This window comes from Salvia miltiorrhiza, chromosome 7, assembly GCF_028751815.1.
Source record: "Salvia miltiorrhiza cultivar Shanhuang (shh) chromosome 7, IMPLAD_Smil_shh, whole genome shotgun sequence".
Taxonomy (NCBI): domain Eukaryota; kingdom Viridiplantae; phylum Streptophyta; class Magnoliopsida; order Lamiales; family Lamiaceae; genus Salvia; species Salvia miltiorrhiza.
Window position 1 is genome coordinate 59350439 of NC_080393.1, and position 15743 is coordinate 59366181.

Genomic DNA, 15743 nt, shown 5'->3' on the forward strand with positions numbered 1-15743 from the left:
TTTTTTTTTTATTAAAGCAGAACACTATTTCTCTCTCTCTTATCTTTAAAACCGAATCTCTCTCTCTTTTTTTTTTTTATAAAAATCGGTTCTCTCTCTCCCTCTATATTAAAGTAACATTCTTTCTCTCTCTCTATCTATCTATCTCTCTTTTTTTTTTATAAAAATCGGTTCTCTCTCTCCCTCTATATTAAAGTAACATTCTTTCTCTCTCTCTATCTATCTATCTCTCTTTTTTTTTTTAAAAAATCGGTTCTCTCTCTCCCTCTATATTAAAGTAACATTCTTTCTCTCTCTCTATCTATCTATCTCTCTCATTTTTCCTCACCAACTCACGCACACACACAAAAAAAACGCACACACCCATCTCATCCCTCTCTCGCTCTCGTTCTTGATTCTGGCGTCGCGCCGCCGCGCTGCTCCGCCGGCAGTTGCCAGTGAAGTCGCCGCCGCCTGGAGTTGTTGCTTCTTCGCCTGAGGTCGACGGATCTGGCCTTCAGCCGTTCGTCTCGCTCGGAGCTCCCGCCGCCGTTGGCTTGCCCGGAGTCGCCGCCGACTGCAGCTGCTTCGCCGGAGTCGCGGCCTGGAGTTGCTGCAGGCTCGTCCGGTGGTCAGTGGCTCGTTGGAGGAGCGCCGCCGCCGGCCGCTGCTGTTGGCAGCAAGAGCCCGGCAGCCGCCTCTCCCGGAGCCGCCGTCGCCGTGAGTCGCAGAGCTCCGACAATCCACCATCCTTTCTCTCTCGTTTTATCACTCACGATAGGTTCGTAAATTTGAATAATTTTCAGAAAACTCAACTGTAAAGACTTGATTTTGAAATGAAAACTTGGTTTTCTGTATTCCTAGTGAGATACAAATTCTAATTCTGATTTCTTGTGAAAGCTTTGATGCGTATACAAATTCTGTAAACTGTAAACAAAATCATATGTGATCTCATTCATGTTGAATTTCTGGATAATGCTATGTATGAAAAGGAAGAAAGTTGCGTGTAATACCTTCACCGAATCTTGTCAAAAGAAAACTCTGCGTTTAAGAATTTGCTTGTTTTAGAGCTGAAGTGTTTGGATGAATTTATAGATGGGTCTCTGCGACAATGAAATCTATGACTGTGGAATTTTTGTGAGTGAAAATCGGCTGCGCCTGAACAAATAAGATTTGCTGCGGCTGTATCTGTATCTTTGAAAAAAAAATGAGATTTGCTGTTGAAAACTGAGATTTGCTTTGTTGAATACTGAGATTTGCTTTGCAGCAATTTTGTTGACTACGTAAGAGTGAAATAAAAACTAAGCACGGGTGAGAATAGAGTGGCTGAGGGAGCATGGCGTGCTAGATTTAATACACGGAATAATATCTAAATTAATATCGTAGATTTAATTCTTCACAAGCCGGAATAAAATCACGACTCAAGAAATAATAATAGAAAAATTGTCACGACCAGACCTAATTAAGGATAATTAAGCCGGGGAAATCGTGACTAATGGAGGGAAATTAGAAGCGGGGTAGAAAGGGGATAATCAAACAAGGAAGGATCACATTTCATCATTTAACAAAAGGGATATTTATAATATAACAGAAGTTTAGTTGTATAAACTCAAATAACTAGTAAGTTCAGATATCTCTCACTTAGCCAAATAAACATAAAACTTCTGAGTACGCAGCGGAATATGATTCTGATTACATGTATGAAGACATGTAACCCTAGAGTTCATTAATACATAATAAGACAAAAGAATCCCGCTCATCACTTCATCACCATCTGCAGCTGCTCAACCTGCACATTTAGAAATATATGCAGGGCTTGAGTACAAAAGTACTCAGTGGGCACGTATGCCTAAATATAAAAATACATGCTTCAAAACTGTAAATTGTCATGCCATCATAAACAGTACAGCAAGGGAGTTTTTCGCTAAAAGGCCCAAGCTTACTAAATTCATTTGTGATTCTTAAAGTTCGACTGCAGTCTAAGTTCTGTAATCTATCATATCTGGAACTGTGTGCCGGAGAGGTGGCCACCTCTCACGGTCACTTGACCGGCCAACCCGCTAGATGACTCACGGTCACTGGTGTACACTAGTCCTGGCAGGATAGCTATCAACTGCTCAGGACCCGAATTCGATTGCATGATAAAAGTCACATCAGATAGATATCATACTGAAATTTAAATATTTTATGGCAAGACAATATTTGAAATAACTTCAATTAATTTAGTCATGAAATAACTTGCTTGAACGTAATATTTAAACTCATTTGATATATATGAAAGTAATGCCCACCTGTTAGAAACTTTTTGTGGTACAGAAGCTCCTCAATAGATTGTCAATCTCGCCCTTGACCATTATTACGAGAATATATGTACATATATAAGATATTTGCTCGAATAAAAATCCTCAAATGAGAATGTGTATTTAACTATGCATGATCCTTATGCATGAATTATTATTCTGAAATAATAATCAGGGAATTTCTATTGTTAATCCAGGTTATCGGATTTAAACAAAAGCTAAGTCTCGTCTCATGGTTCCGGATAATTAACTAAAATTAATCCGTTCTCTTCAGGGTGTTCTAATCCGTCGATTAAATAAATCCCGCTCCTCGTAGTCGATAGAAAATAATTAAATACTTCAGCTTATTCGCTTTATAAACTCATAATTATCCGGGCTTAATAATGAGAATTTGAAATATTATGAGTTCGAATAATTAAAAGGCTCAACATAAGGTAGCTCAATAATTAATTAAGCAGAAATGGGCCTGGATAGCTAAAATGAAAGGTCCAATTAAAAATAATTCATTGGGCTTAGTAATTAAATCATTCTTGGCCCAAATGATTAAATAATAAATAGTTGGGCTCAAATAAATAAATCATGTAAGGTCCAACTAAATAAAATTTCAGTCCATAATTTAAAATTAGCCCAAGAATAGAATGAATTATTCTGAGCTTAAAATTAAATAAAACTCAGCCCAGCTGAAATATAAATGAGATTAGAATAATAGCCCATCGTAAAATAAGCATCAGCCCAATCTTTAAAATAATTCAAGCCCAATAGAAATAATGGGAATGGCCATTTAAATAAAAGACTGGCCCAATTCGAATTTAAGTGAAAGCCCAATCAATTAAATTGGAAGCTCATTTCCTTTAGAATAAAACAAACCCAAGCTCAAATAATTCGGCCCAAATAATATAGATAAAGGCCCAATTTATGAATTATAAGGGGAGCCCAAAACAATTAAAAGATGAGGCCCAAAACAATTAAATTAGGGAAGGCCCAAACTTAAATAAAAGAAAGCCCAAATAATTAAAATTATGAGGCCCACATAAATAAATTAAACCAAGCCCAAACCCTTAAATTAATCAAACGAGGCCCAACGAAATAAATTAACCAAGGCCCAACTGAAATAAATTAATCAAAGGCCCATATAAATAAATTCAGAGGCCCAATCAGTAATTAAAATCGGCCCATATAAATAAAATCAGAGGCCCAATTCATAATTTAGATGTGAAGCCCAAGTCATTAAAAATAACATCAAGCCCAGCTTAAAATAATTCGGCCCACAATAAATAAAAAGGAAAAGCCCAATTTCCTTAAAATAAACAAGCTCAAATTCGGCCCAAACAATAACTCAAGCCCAAAATTAAAAAAATCGAGCCCAAATATAAAAAAAATTCGAGCCCAATGTAATGGCCCAACACCCAATTCTCTTCCCCCTTTTCCTTCCAAATTCGGCTGAGCCCCTCCTCTTTCTACCTCACGTTTCCTCCCCATCTCTGTTCTCTTTCTTTCTCTCTGTTGGAGCCGCTCCCTTCGGTTCTCTCTCTCTTTCGATCCGCCTCCAGCCGAGGCGGGCGTCGCCGCCGCTGCCGGCGCGGCCGTGCCTGGCAGAGGGCGGCACACCTTGCCGTCTCACTCTCCTCTCTCTCTCAAGGAGCTGTTCGCCCCTTCCTCTCCAGCCTGCTCGTTCGGCGCCCCTCAAAATCCGGTCGGTTCCACCTTCTCCGGCGGTCCAGCCATCGTCCGCTATCACCGGCGTCGGCCTTCTACAAGTCTAGCCCAGCGCCCCCTTTTCTCTTCATCGCAGAGCCCTAAATCGGCCATGGATCTGAAATATCATCGTTGCCGCTGTTGCTACTCTTTCGTCCGGAATCCAGCGACTCAAACGGCGCCGGTCGTCGTCTGGGAGTGGCTGCTGCTTCGCCTGGAGTCGTCGCCGGCTGGAGTTGCTGCTGCTCGTCCGGTGGTCAGCGCCGACTGCTGCTGTTTTGCCGGAGTTGCCGCCTTTCTTCTCCGTTCCGACAGTCGGTGGGTTCGAGCCGTGCTATGCCGCTGCTGGATTCTGGAGGAGGAGGGTACGCCGCCTGCTACCGCTGCCGTTGTTCCCGTTTTACGACGAAGTAGCAGGAGTTTGTCGTCGTTATCTCCGTCGTTGCAGCTGGACTGAACAAGGAAGTCGGCCTCAGCGATTCCCCAGCTCCGACGTCGTCGTTACTCGAATGCAGGCGAGACGACTAGAAGTCGCCGCCTTCTCTCTCCGTTCCGGCAGTTGGGGCTCGGCAGTTGCCTTGGGCAGTCGGCCCTTCCCTCCCTTAAAGCTAAGTCTAATCTCTCTCTCCAATTCAAACGCTTATCTAGTTTCTGAGGGTGTGAGTTCTTGTGATTGCTACTCTGGGGTGCAGTGGAATGAAGCATATAAAATCCTCTGTTGTAAAGTATTTCCCTATTGTACAACATATCTTGACTATATCGTGTAGATAAACTGTGATTATGCTAAGCATGGATGTGAACTGGATTGAATATCTGAGATCGCATAAATACCTTGAGTATCTAGCTTGTTGGTTGGCTGTTGTGGTATTGATGATTGAGATGGGGAATAACTGAAATACATGAAGGTGTTATTGCTTTAAAATGCAGGTGGAGGTTATGGCAGGAGGTGGAAACGTTCAAGCCGAAGCTTACCTTGAGGATTTGGCGGAAGTTGGGCAGCTCTTTCTCTCCTGTTAATGAAGTCTCAAATGAACTGAAGCTTGTTCAAGTATGGCAGCAGGGAAGTCGACGCTGCTGTGAGTGATAGGGGAGTCTGTTGGCTGGAGTTGAAGTTAATAGAGGAGGATTGTTGGCTGCATACTTGAGTGATGAGTGGTGGGAAAAATGATGAGTGATGGGGGAAAATGGTAGGGAAAGAGTGAATGGTTGGGGTGAAAAATGAGTGGTCAAAGATTGATGGAAAGAAAAAGAAAAAAAAAAGAGAAGAATTAATGGTGTATTTTCTATGTCTCGGTGATTCCGTAACTGAAATAAAATACTGGCTTCGATTCTGCTTGATACTGTATTTACATAAATCTCGATTTCGACATGTGATAACTCGCTAAAATCGATAAGTTATAAAATGAATAAAAATTAAATCCGTAGATTTAATTCGTTCGTTGCCCTAATATATAAATTAAATCCGCAGATTTAATTAACTCACGAGTCTGAAATAATCCACAACTTGGGTAAGAATAAAATCTAATTCCATCTCGCTTAAATAAATAACGTGACTTTGCTAAGTCAGTTATAACTCTGAAATAATATCATTGACTGCTTAAACAATATAAATTCAGGATCATAAGCTGAATTCATATCAGAATAATAACCGTTTTCATTCACTGATGAACATAAATAAACACTCATTACTGGATTTAATATTTATAAAAGAGCGGGTCACTACATACTACCCCTCTTAACAAAAATTTCGTCCCGAAATTTGCATATTTCTTCTAAAACAGTTCGGGGTATTTATCCTTCATTTTGTCTTCTAGCTCCCACGTGGCTTCCTCTTGTCCGTGGTGTTTCCATAAGACTTTCACTGATGTGATTGCCTTATTCCTGAGTTGTTGTACTTTTCGATCTAGAATGGCCTCTGGTCTCTCTTCATAACTCAAGTCTGGGCAAAGGATCATCTCTTCTTGGTGGATTATGTGCTTTGGATCGAAAACGTATTTTCTGAGTTGTGATACGTGGAAAACATTGTGAACGTTTCCAAAACTTGGCGGTAATGCCAACCTATAGGCTACTGGGCCTATTCTTTCCAAAATCTCATAAGGTCCTACGAATCGGGGCCTAAGTTTTCCCTTGACACCAAACCTAGTTATCCCCTTGGTAGGAGATACCTTTAGGAAGACCTTGTCTCCTATTTCAAACTGTAATTCGGTTCGGCGTGCATCAGCGTAAGATTTCTGTCTATCTTGCGCCTCCTTTATTCGCTCTCTGATTTGGCGGACTATCTCAACCATCTCATTTACCATGTCTGGTCCTAAAACTTTTCTCTCACCCACTTCATCCCAATAAAGTGGTGATCTACATTTTCTTCCATACAATGCCTCATATGGTGCCATATCGATAGTCGCCTGGTAACTGTTATTATAGGCAAATTCAATCAACGGCAGCACTACTTCCCAACTTCCACCTCTATCTAACACCACTGTTCTCAACATATCTTCGAGGGTCTGAATTGTCCTTTCAGACTGCCCATCTGTCTGCGGGTGGAAGGCGGTGCTGAAATTTAACCTCGTGCCTAACTCCTTCTGTAAGCTCATCCAAAATCTAGAAGTAAATTTTGAGTCTCGGTCTGAAGTGATCGACACTGGTACACCGTGTAAGCGTACAATCTCTCGAACATACAACTGAGCTAGCTTGTTTGACCCATGTGTGATCGGTATTGGTATAAAATGAGCACATTTTGTGAGTCGATCCACTATTACCCAAATGGCAGTGTTTCCTCTCTTTGTTTTGGGCAAACTGGTCACAAAATCCATTGCGATGTGCTCCCACTTCCATTCTGGAATTTCCAACGGTTGTAGTTTTCCATATGGCCTTTGATGTAAGGCCTTCACCTGTTGGCATGCTAGGCATTTCTCCACAAATGACGCTATGTCTCTCTTCATTCCTTCCCACCAAAAGTGTTTCTTTAGGTCCTGATACATCTTAGTACTGCCTGGGTGGGCAGTATAAGGGGTATCGTGAGCCTCACTCATGATTTTATCCTTAAGCTCATCATCGTGGGGGATGCACATTCTTCCTTCAAAGAGGATAACATTATCTGATGCTTCTTGATAATTCTTGACGCCTCCTTTTCTTACTGCTTCCCGTAGTTTTTCCATCTTCCCGTCTTTTCTTTGTGCTTCTACGATCATCTTCCTCAAGTTAGGTACTGTTGCCACAACGCTTGCTATCGTCCCTGGTGGTTTAACCACTTCTATGCTCAGTTTGCTAAATTCCCTTATGAGCACCGTCTCTCGAGTGATGAGAGCTCCCAATTTAGATTGGGTCTTACGACTCAATGCATCAGCCACTACGTTGGCCTTGCCTGGGTGGTAGTTAATACCGCAGTCATAGTCTTTCACTAGTTCGAGCCATCTCCTTTGTCTCATGTTGAGGTCCTTTTGCTCGAAAAAGTATTTCAGGCTTTTATGATCTGTGAATATTTCACACCTAACTCCATATAGGTGGTGCCTCCAAATCTTCAGCGCATGCACCACTGCAGCTAATTCCAGATCATGAGTCGGGTAATTCAGTTCATGTGGCCTAAGCTGTCGTGACGCATATGCTATCACTCTTCCTTCTTGCATCAGCACGCAACCAAGTCCATTTTTGGATGCGTCTGTGTAGATCATGTATTCCTTATCAGCTGTTGGGACGGCTAACACTGGTGCCGTAGTTAACTTCTCCTTAAGTTCTTGGAAGCTCTTCTCGCACTCCTCTGTCCAAGAAAATTTTATTCCCTTCCTGAGTAGTTGCGTCATTGGCCTTGCAATTTTGGAAAATCCTTCCATAAACCTCCTATAGTAACCTGCCAATCCTAAGAAACTTCTTATCTCATTAGGGTTAGTAGGCGATTTCCATTCGCGCACTGCTTGCACTTTTTCAGGGTCCACTTTAATCCCTTCTGATGATACTATATGTCCTAAAAACGTGACTTCGCTGAGCCAAAACTCACACTTGTTGAATTTGGCATAAAGGCGCTCTGTCCTCAACGTTTCTAGAACAATTCTCAGATGTTCCTCATGGTCTTTATCGTTCTTCGAGTAGATCAGGATGTCATCTATGAATACCAAGACAAATTTGTCTAAATACGGATGGAACACTCGATTCATGAGGTCCATGAACACGGCTGGCGCATTAGTTAGCCCGAATGGCACAACTACAAATTCGTAGTGGCCATACCTAGTTCGAAATGCCGTCTTAGGTACGTCTTCTGGTCGAATCTTCAGCTGGTGATAACCAGACCGCAAATCAATCTTCGAGAACACGCTTGCTCCCTTGAGCTGGTCGAAGAGGTCATCTATCCTTGGTAAAGGATATTTGTTCTTCAGTGTCACTTTGTTCAGTTCCCTATAGTCTATGCACATTCTCAATGTGCCATCCTTTTTCTTCACAAAAAGTACAGGTGCACCCCAAGGTGATACACTTGGCCTAATGAATCCAAGTTCCAAAAGTTCTTGCAGTTGTATCTTGAGTTCTTCCAACTCTTTAGGAGCCATCCGGTATGGTGCCTTCGAAATGAGAGCTGATGCTGTTCCCCTGATGAGCCGTGGCACGGCGAAACCAGTTGTTGCCTATGAATGACCCTAAGGTTGGGAAAGCCCCAACGAGGATGGGAATGCAAGTTGCTCTGATACCACTCTGTCACGACCAGACCTAATTAAGGATAATTAAGCCGGGGAAATCGTGACTAATGGAGGGAAATTAGAAGCGGGGTAGAAAGGGGATAATCAAACAAGGAAGGATCACATTTCATCATTTAACAAAAGGGATATTTATAATATAACAGAAGTTTAGTTGTATAAACTCAAATAACTAGTAAGTTCAGATATCTCTGACTTAGCCAAATAAACATAAAACTTCTGAGTACGCAGCGGAATATGATTCTGATTACATGTATGAAGACATGTAACCCTAGAGTTCATTAATACATAATAAGACAAAAGAATCCCGCTCATCACTTCATCACCATCTGCAGCTGCTCAACCTGCACATTTAGAAATATATGCAGGGCTTGAGTACAAAAGTACTCAGTGGGCACGTATGCCTAAATATAAAAATACATGCTTCAAAACTGTAAATTGTCATGCCATCATAAACAGTACAGCAAGGGAGTTTTTCGCTAAAAGGCCCAAGCTTACTAAATTCATTTGTGATTCTTAAAGTTCGACTGCAGTCTAAGTTCTGTAATCTATCATATCTGGAACTGTGTGCCGGAGAGGTGGCCACCTCTCACGGTCACTTGACCGGCCAACCCGCTAGATGACTCACGGTCACTGGTGTACACTAGTCCTGGCAGGATAGCTATCAACTGCTCAGGACCCGAATTCGATTGCATGATAAAAGTCACATCAGATAGATATCATACTGAAATTTAAATATTTTATGGCAAGACAATATTTGAAATAACTTCAATTAATTTAGTCATGAAATAACTTGCTTGAACGTAATATTTAAACTCATTTGATATATATGAAAGTAATGCCCACCTGTTAGAAACTTTTTGTGGTACAGAAGCTCCTCAATAGATTGTCAATCTCGCCCTTGACCTTTATTACGAGAATATATGTACATATATAAGATATTTGCTCGAATAAAAATCCTCAAATGAGAATGTGTATTTAACTATGCATGATCCTTATGCATGAATTATTATTCTGAAATAATAATCAGGGAATTTCTATTGTTAATCCAGGTTATCGGATTTAAACAAAAGCTAAGTCTCGTCTCATGGTTCCGGATAATTAACTAAAATTAATCCGTTCTCTTCAGGGTGTTCTAATCCGTCGATTAAATAAATCCCGCTCCTCGTAGTCGATAGAAAATAATTAAATACTTCAGCTTATTCGCTTTATAAACTCATAATTATCCGGGCTTAATAATGAGAATTTGAAATATTATGAGTTCGAATAATTAAAAGGCTCAACATAAGGTAGCTCAATAATTAATTAAGCAGAAATGGGCCTGGATAGCTAAAATGAAAGGTCCAATTAAAAATAATTCATTGGGCTTAGTAATTAAATCATTCTTGGCCCAAATGATTAAATAATAAATAGTTGGGCTCAAATAAATAAATCATGTAAGGTCCAACTAAATAAAATTTCAGTCCATAATTTAAAATTAGCCCAAGAATAGAATGAATTATTCTGAGCTTAAAATTAAATAAAACTCAGCCCAGCTGAAATATAAATGAGATTAGAATAATAGCCCATCGTAAAATAAGCATCAGCCCAATCTTTAAAATAATTCAAGCCCAATAGAAATAATGGGAATGGCCATTTAAATAAAAGACTGGCCCAATTCGAATTTAAGTGAAAGCCCAATCAATTAAATTGGAAGCTCATTTCCTTTAGAATAAAACAAACCCAAGCTCAAATAATTCGGCCCAAATAATATAGATAAAGGCCCAATTTATGAATTATAAGGGGAGCCCAAAACAATTAAAAGATGAGGCCCAAAACAATTAAATTAGGGAAGGCCCAAACTTAAATAAAAGAAAGCCCAAATAATTAAAATTATGAGGCCCACATAAATAAATTAAACCAAGCCCAAACCCTTAAATTAATCAAACGAGGCCCAACGAAATAAATTAACCAAGGCCCAACTGAAATAAATTAATCAAAGGCCCATATAAATAAATTCAGAGGCCCAATCAGTAATTAAAATCGGCCCATATAAATAAAATCAGAGGCCCAATTCATAATTTAGATGTGAAGCCCAAGTCATTAAAAATAACATCAAGCCCAGCTTAAAATAATTCGGCCCACAATAAATAAAAAGGAAAAGCCCAATTTCCTTAAAATAAACAAGCTCAAATTCGGCCCAAACAATAACTCAAGCCCAAAATTAAAAAAATCGAGCCCAAATATAAAAAAAATTCGAGCCCAATGTAATGGCCCAACACCCAATTCTCTTCCCCCTTTTCCTTCCAAATTCGGCTGAGCCCCTCCTCTTTCTACCTCACGTTTCCTCCCCATCTCTGTTCTCTTTCTTTCTCTCTGTTGGAGCCGCTCCCTTCGGTTCTCTCTCTCTTTCGATCCGCCTCCAGCCGAGGCGGGCGTCGCCGCCGCTGCCGGCGCGGCCGTGCCTGGCAGAGGGCGGCACACCTTGCCGTCTCACTCTCCTCTCTCTCTCAAGGAGCTGTTCGCCCCTTCCTCTCCAGCCTGCTCGTTCGGCGCCCCTCAAAATCCGGTCGGTTCCACCTTCTCCGGCGGTCCAGCCATCGTCCGCTATCACCGGCGTCGGCCTTCTACAAGTCAAGCCCAGCGCCCCCTTTTCTCTTCATCGCAGAGCCCTAAATCGGCCATGGATCTGAAATATCATCGTTGCCGCTGTTGCTACTCTTTCGTCCGGAATCCAGCGACTCAAACGGCGCCGGTCGTCGTCTGGGAGTGGCTGCTGCTTCGCCTGGAGTCGTCGCCGGCTGGAGTTGCTGCTGCTCGTCCGGTGGTCAGCGCCGACTGCTGCTGTTTCGCCGGAGTTGCCGCCTTTCTTCTCCGTTCCGACAGTCGGTGGGTTCGAGCCGTGCTATGCCGCTGCTGGATTCTGGAGGAGGAGGATACGCCGCCTGCTACCGCTGCCGTTGTTCCCGTTTTACGACGAAGTAGCAGGAGTTTGTCGTCGTTATCTCCGTCGTTGCAGCTGGACTGAACAAGGAAGTCGGCCTCAGCGATTCCCCAGCTCCGACGTCGTCGTTACTCGAATGCAGGCGAGACGACTAGAAGTCGCCGCCTTCTCTCTCCGTTCCGGCAGTTGGGGCTCGGCAGTTGCCTTGGGCAGTCGGCCCTTCCCTCCCTTAAAGCTAAGTCTAATCTCTCTCTCCAATTCAAACGCTTATCTAGTTTCTGAGGGTGTGAGTTCTTGTGATTGCTACTCTGGGGTGCAGTGGAATGAAGCATATAAAATCCTCTGTTGTAAAGTATTTCCCTATTGTACAACATATCTTGACTATATCGTGTAGATAAACTGTGATTATGCTAAGCATGGATGTGAACTGGATTGAATATCTGAGATCGCATAAATACCTTGAGTATCTAGCTTGTTGGTTGGCTGTTGTGGTATTGATGATTGAGATGGGGAATAACTGAAATACATGAAGGTGTTATTGCTTTAAAATGCAGGTGGAGGTTATGGCAGGAGGTGGAAACGTTCAAGCCGAAGCTTACCTTGAGGATTTGGCGGAAGTTGGGCAGCTCTTTCTCTCCTGTTAATGAAGTCTCAAATGAACTGAAGCTTGTTCAAGTATGGCAGCAGGGAAGTCGACGCTGCTGTGAGTGATAGGGGAGTCTGTTGGCTGGAGTTGAAGTTAATAGAGGAGGATTGTTGGCTGCATACTTGAGTGATGAGTGGTGGGAAAAATGATGAGTGATGGGGGAAAATGGTAGGGAAAGAGTGAATGGTTGGGGTGAAAAATGAGTGGTCAAAGATTGATGGAAAGAAAAAGAAAAAAAAAAGAGAAGAATTAATGGTGTATTTTCTATGTCTCGGTGATTCCGTAACTGAAATAAAATACTGGCTTCGATTCTGCTTGATACTGTATTTACATAAATCTCGATTTCGACATGTGATAACTCGCTAAAATCGATAAGTTATAAAATGAATAAAAATTAAATCCGTAGATTTAATTCGTTCGTTGCCCTAATATATAAATTAAATCCGCAGATTTAATTAACTCACGAGTCTGAAATAATCCACAACTTGGGTAAGAATAAAATCTAATTCCATCTCGCTTAAATAAATAACGTGACTTTGCTAAGTCAGTTATAACTCTGAAATAATATCATTGACTGCTTAAACAATATAAATTCAGGATCATAAGCTGAATTCATATCAGAATAATAACCGTTTTCATTCACTGATGAACATAAATAAACACTCATTACTGGATTTAATATTTATAAAAGAGCGGGTCACTACAAAAATAATTCTATTGTGATTAATAAATAACATGACTTAACTAAGTCAGTTATGAATCTGAAATAAATAATTATTGGCTTACTCAATAATTTTCATCGCGGTTTTATTTACGCGAAACTACTGACTTGGTAATAAAATAATAATCCTGCTTAATTGAATATAATCCAGTGTCATAAGCTGAATTTAAATCATAAATAATTATTGGGCTTGATTTACTGAAAGATGAAATAATAATTATCGTATTACCGGATTTAAATATAATAAAAGAGCGGGTTGTTACATTAAATAAGGAGTACGATAGCTGATTCCTATTAGGTGACTTGCTCATATATTTTGTTTGGTTTTTTGCTTTCTTATGATCTCCAATATTTTTTTACTTTCTAATTTTGTGTTTTTTCTCCCCTTGTGTTTCTACTCCAAGAAAGCTATTCCGCCTCTCCAAATTCAACGGTGCGCTTGCTTTTGTTCTATTTTTTATTTGTGTTGTGATCTTTCTCTTCATGTGTTTTGGCTCTTTCATTGTATTTAAAAGTCATGTCGCAATGTTTCTTCATTATTGTTATTGTTTTGAAGTGAATGAGGTTCATTATTCTAGGACTAGGAGCAGATTGGGTTATTGCCTTTAGCCTGTAGGTTTTTTAAGGATTCGTTGCTTTGTGTTATACAGAATTATTATTTTCAGTTTCTGTTTTTCGACGGGCGCGCTCAGGGTCCACTTGTCTTTGCTCCCATTGATTTCTTTGCTGGAACACTTTCATTTGTTTATTGCAGCTTCGGTGAGTCGCTGCCCTACTTTGATCTCATAATAGTATTTTCGAGTTTCATTTTCTTTTCATATGTTATTATATCACCAGCTAAATTACTGATTTTTTATGTGTCAGGACTTTGACCGCATTTTTCAGATATTTTATGATGGCAAAAAGATGTGTGCTTTCAACAGAAGGTTACTTACAGATGAGCTTTCTGTGTTTTTATTTTATTTTATTTTTTAACTCATTTGTATCACTTGCACACTTACCTTTATTTATTTTGTGTTTTTGTTTTAAAGTATGGTCTATGGGAATTTTAATTATTATATAATGCAAGTTGCTAGCTGTGTAGTCACACCTACTATTTGCTTTCCAATTCTTTGTTGCTTTTATTTGTTTTGATGCAAATTTTACATTATTTTTGTGTTTAGATGGCTCAGACAGCCCTGTAACAACTTCAAGACGTTTATTTTTTAGTTTACCTCCTCCGTCTGCATATGATATGGCTATGCCAATTATCTTTGGCCCTGAGTGTTCACATGCTCTAACTACTCAGTCGAGAAGTTTGCGAGGTGCATAATATTTGTTGAATTGTGTCTAGATTTGCACAATTTAATTTAACATTATGTGGGATCGCTTAGCAAGTGATGCTGCTATTATTTTTTTTATTGACTATGGTTTGTAATTTTCAGATAAAGACTTCGAAAAATAGAAAGAGGCGTGTTCTCATTGTTGACATCGTTGGGAATGTTCTAATCTCACAAGTGACATGTTATGATTTCTCTTACTTTTGTTTTAAATTTCTTTAGAGCTTTTAAGAATTTAGCATATACTTGAAAAACTGATTTCTTTTATATTAACAATCGTTTTGTTTTCATTTGCTCGGCTCTTCTTCTAAAAATGGTCAAGTTTTCCTTGGCCCAACAAATGTGATCCCTAATTCCATATTGTCAAAATGTATTGTTATAATTAATTTTATTTAGTGTTATTGTTTATTTACTCATCTTGACTATGTTACTACTCTTGCATTTTGATGGTTCGCAGGCTGCTTGCGCCGGTTGGGTTCCGATGTGACGCAACTACCTTTGTCTAATAATGTTAGTGTTTCATGGTCTAAACGTTTATGTAAAGCTTCTTGTGGACAGAGGCGCTCAAAAGGTATGTGTTTATGTCTGTTGATTACCTTATTAATTTATTAACAGTTGCACTTTGTTTAAGCTGGCTTGGTAAGTTAATGAGCATCCCTTACATTTAAGCTGTTGTTGTGAGTTTTTCTTACCTTTAAAAGGTGACATATATTAATTTTTTTGTTCTTTTTAGGGCCACACTCTTGATGTTGTGATATTCCATGATAATATAGTTAGGTTCAAACATGTGCTTCAAGAGGGTAATGTTTACATGGTGAAAGGAGCCTATGTTTCTGATCCAAAGCAATACAAGAATCCAATTGTGACATGTAATTACCAATGGACATTCAGAAAAGATACTTTGGTGAATGAAGAACCAAATGATTCGATACCTGCTGGTGGACTAAGTTTTAGAACAACTCCAAGTTGTGAGTTCCATAAATTCCTCTCAACAAAGACATTGATCAGTTAAGCTAAGCAACTTAATCATTGAAGAATTGCGAATGATATTTCTATATTTATTTTAGCAATATTTTGTGTAAGTTTAGGAAAAGAATTATTGTACTTATTATATTTTAGAATGAGATTATTTTAGTATGACTTAAATGTTAATTAATCATTTTCTTCTCTTACTCAGATACTACTTGTGTCATTATTGGTACCCATGAACCTCGGGAAGCCACAGTACAGGGTAAAGTCATTCGTGAGTATGCTGCTATTGATACAGAGTATGTTAGATACACGATGAGTTTATGTTTTTCTATTTCTTTACATATGTTTAGTTTAGTTTATAATTACATATTTCATGGAAATGTAGGCTGGAAACGTTTGTGGTGACATTTTGGTAAGATTCTGTATCCGATGAGATCTATGCTAAATTGGAACCTATTTCAAATAGGACACTGTTGTTGAATTTCCAGTCGTGTCATGTTACGGTATGC

The 15743-nt window shown here is 39.7% G+C and overlaps 1 protein-coding gene across 16 annotated transcripts in view; it reads left to right on the forward strand.

Moving 5' to 3' along the window:
* The window catches only part of LOC130995214 (uncharacterized), a 31994-nt gene that overhangs the window by 14214 nt on the left and 2037 nt on the right, over positions 1-15743 (forward strand). For 5 of the 16 annotated variants that reach the window (XR_009092090.1, XM_057920408.1, XM_057920413.1 and 2 more), the window contains exons 2-9: positions 13352-13376; positions 13594-13702; positions 13808-13869; positions 14107-14247; positions 14368-14833; positions 14996-15269; positions 15440-15530; positions 15620-15646. Coding sequence is in view for 15 of the 16 variants with exons in the window: in XM_057920408.1 (XP_057776391.1) it covers positions 14771-14833; positions 14996-15269; positions 15440-15530; positions 15620-15646 (455 nt within the window). In the remaining variant the exon portion in view is untranslated. Of the gene's footprint in view, positions 1-13347; positions 13377-13593; positions 13703-13807; positions 13870-14106; positions 14248-14367; positions 14834-14995; positions 15270-15439; positions 15531-15619; positions 15647-15743 lie in introns of those variants that run through there. The other 11 variants (XM_057920407.1, XM_057920398.1, XM_057920409.1 and 8 more) reach the window with 11 other exon arrangements.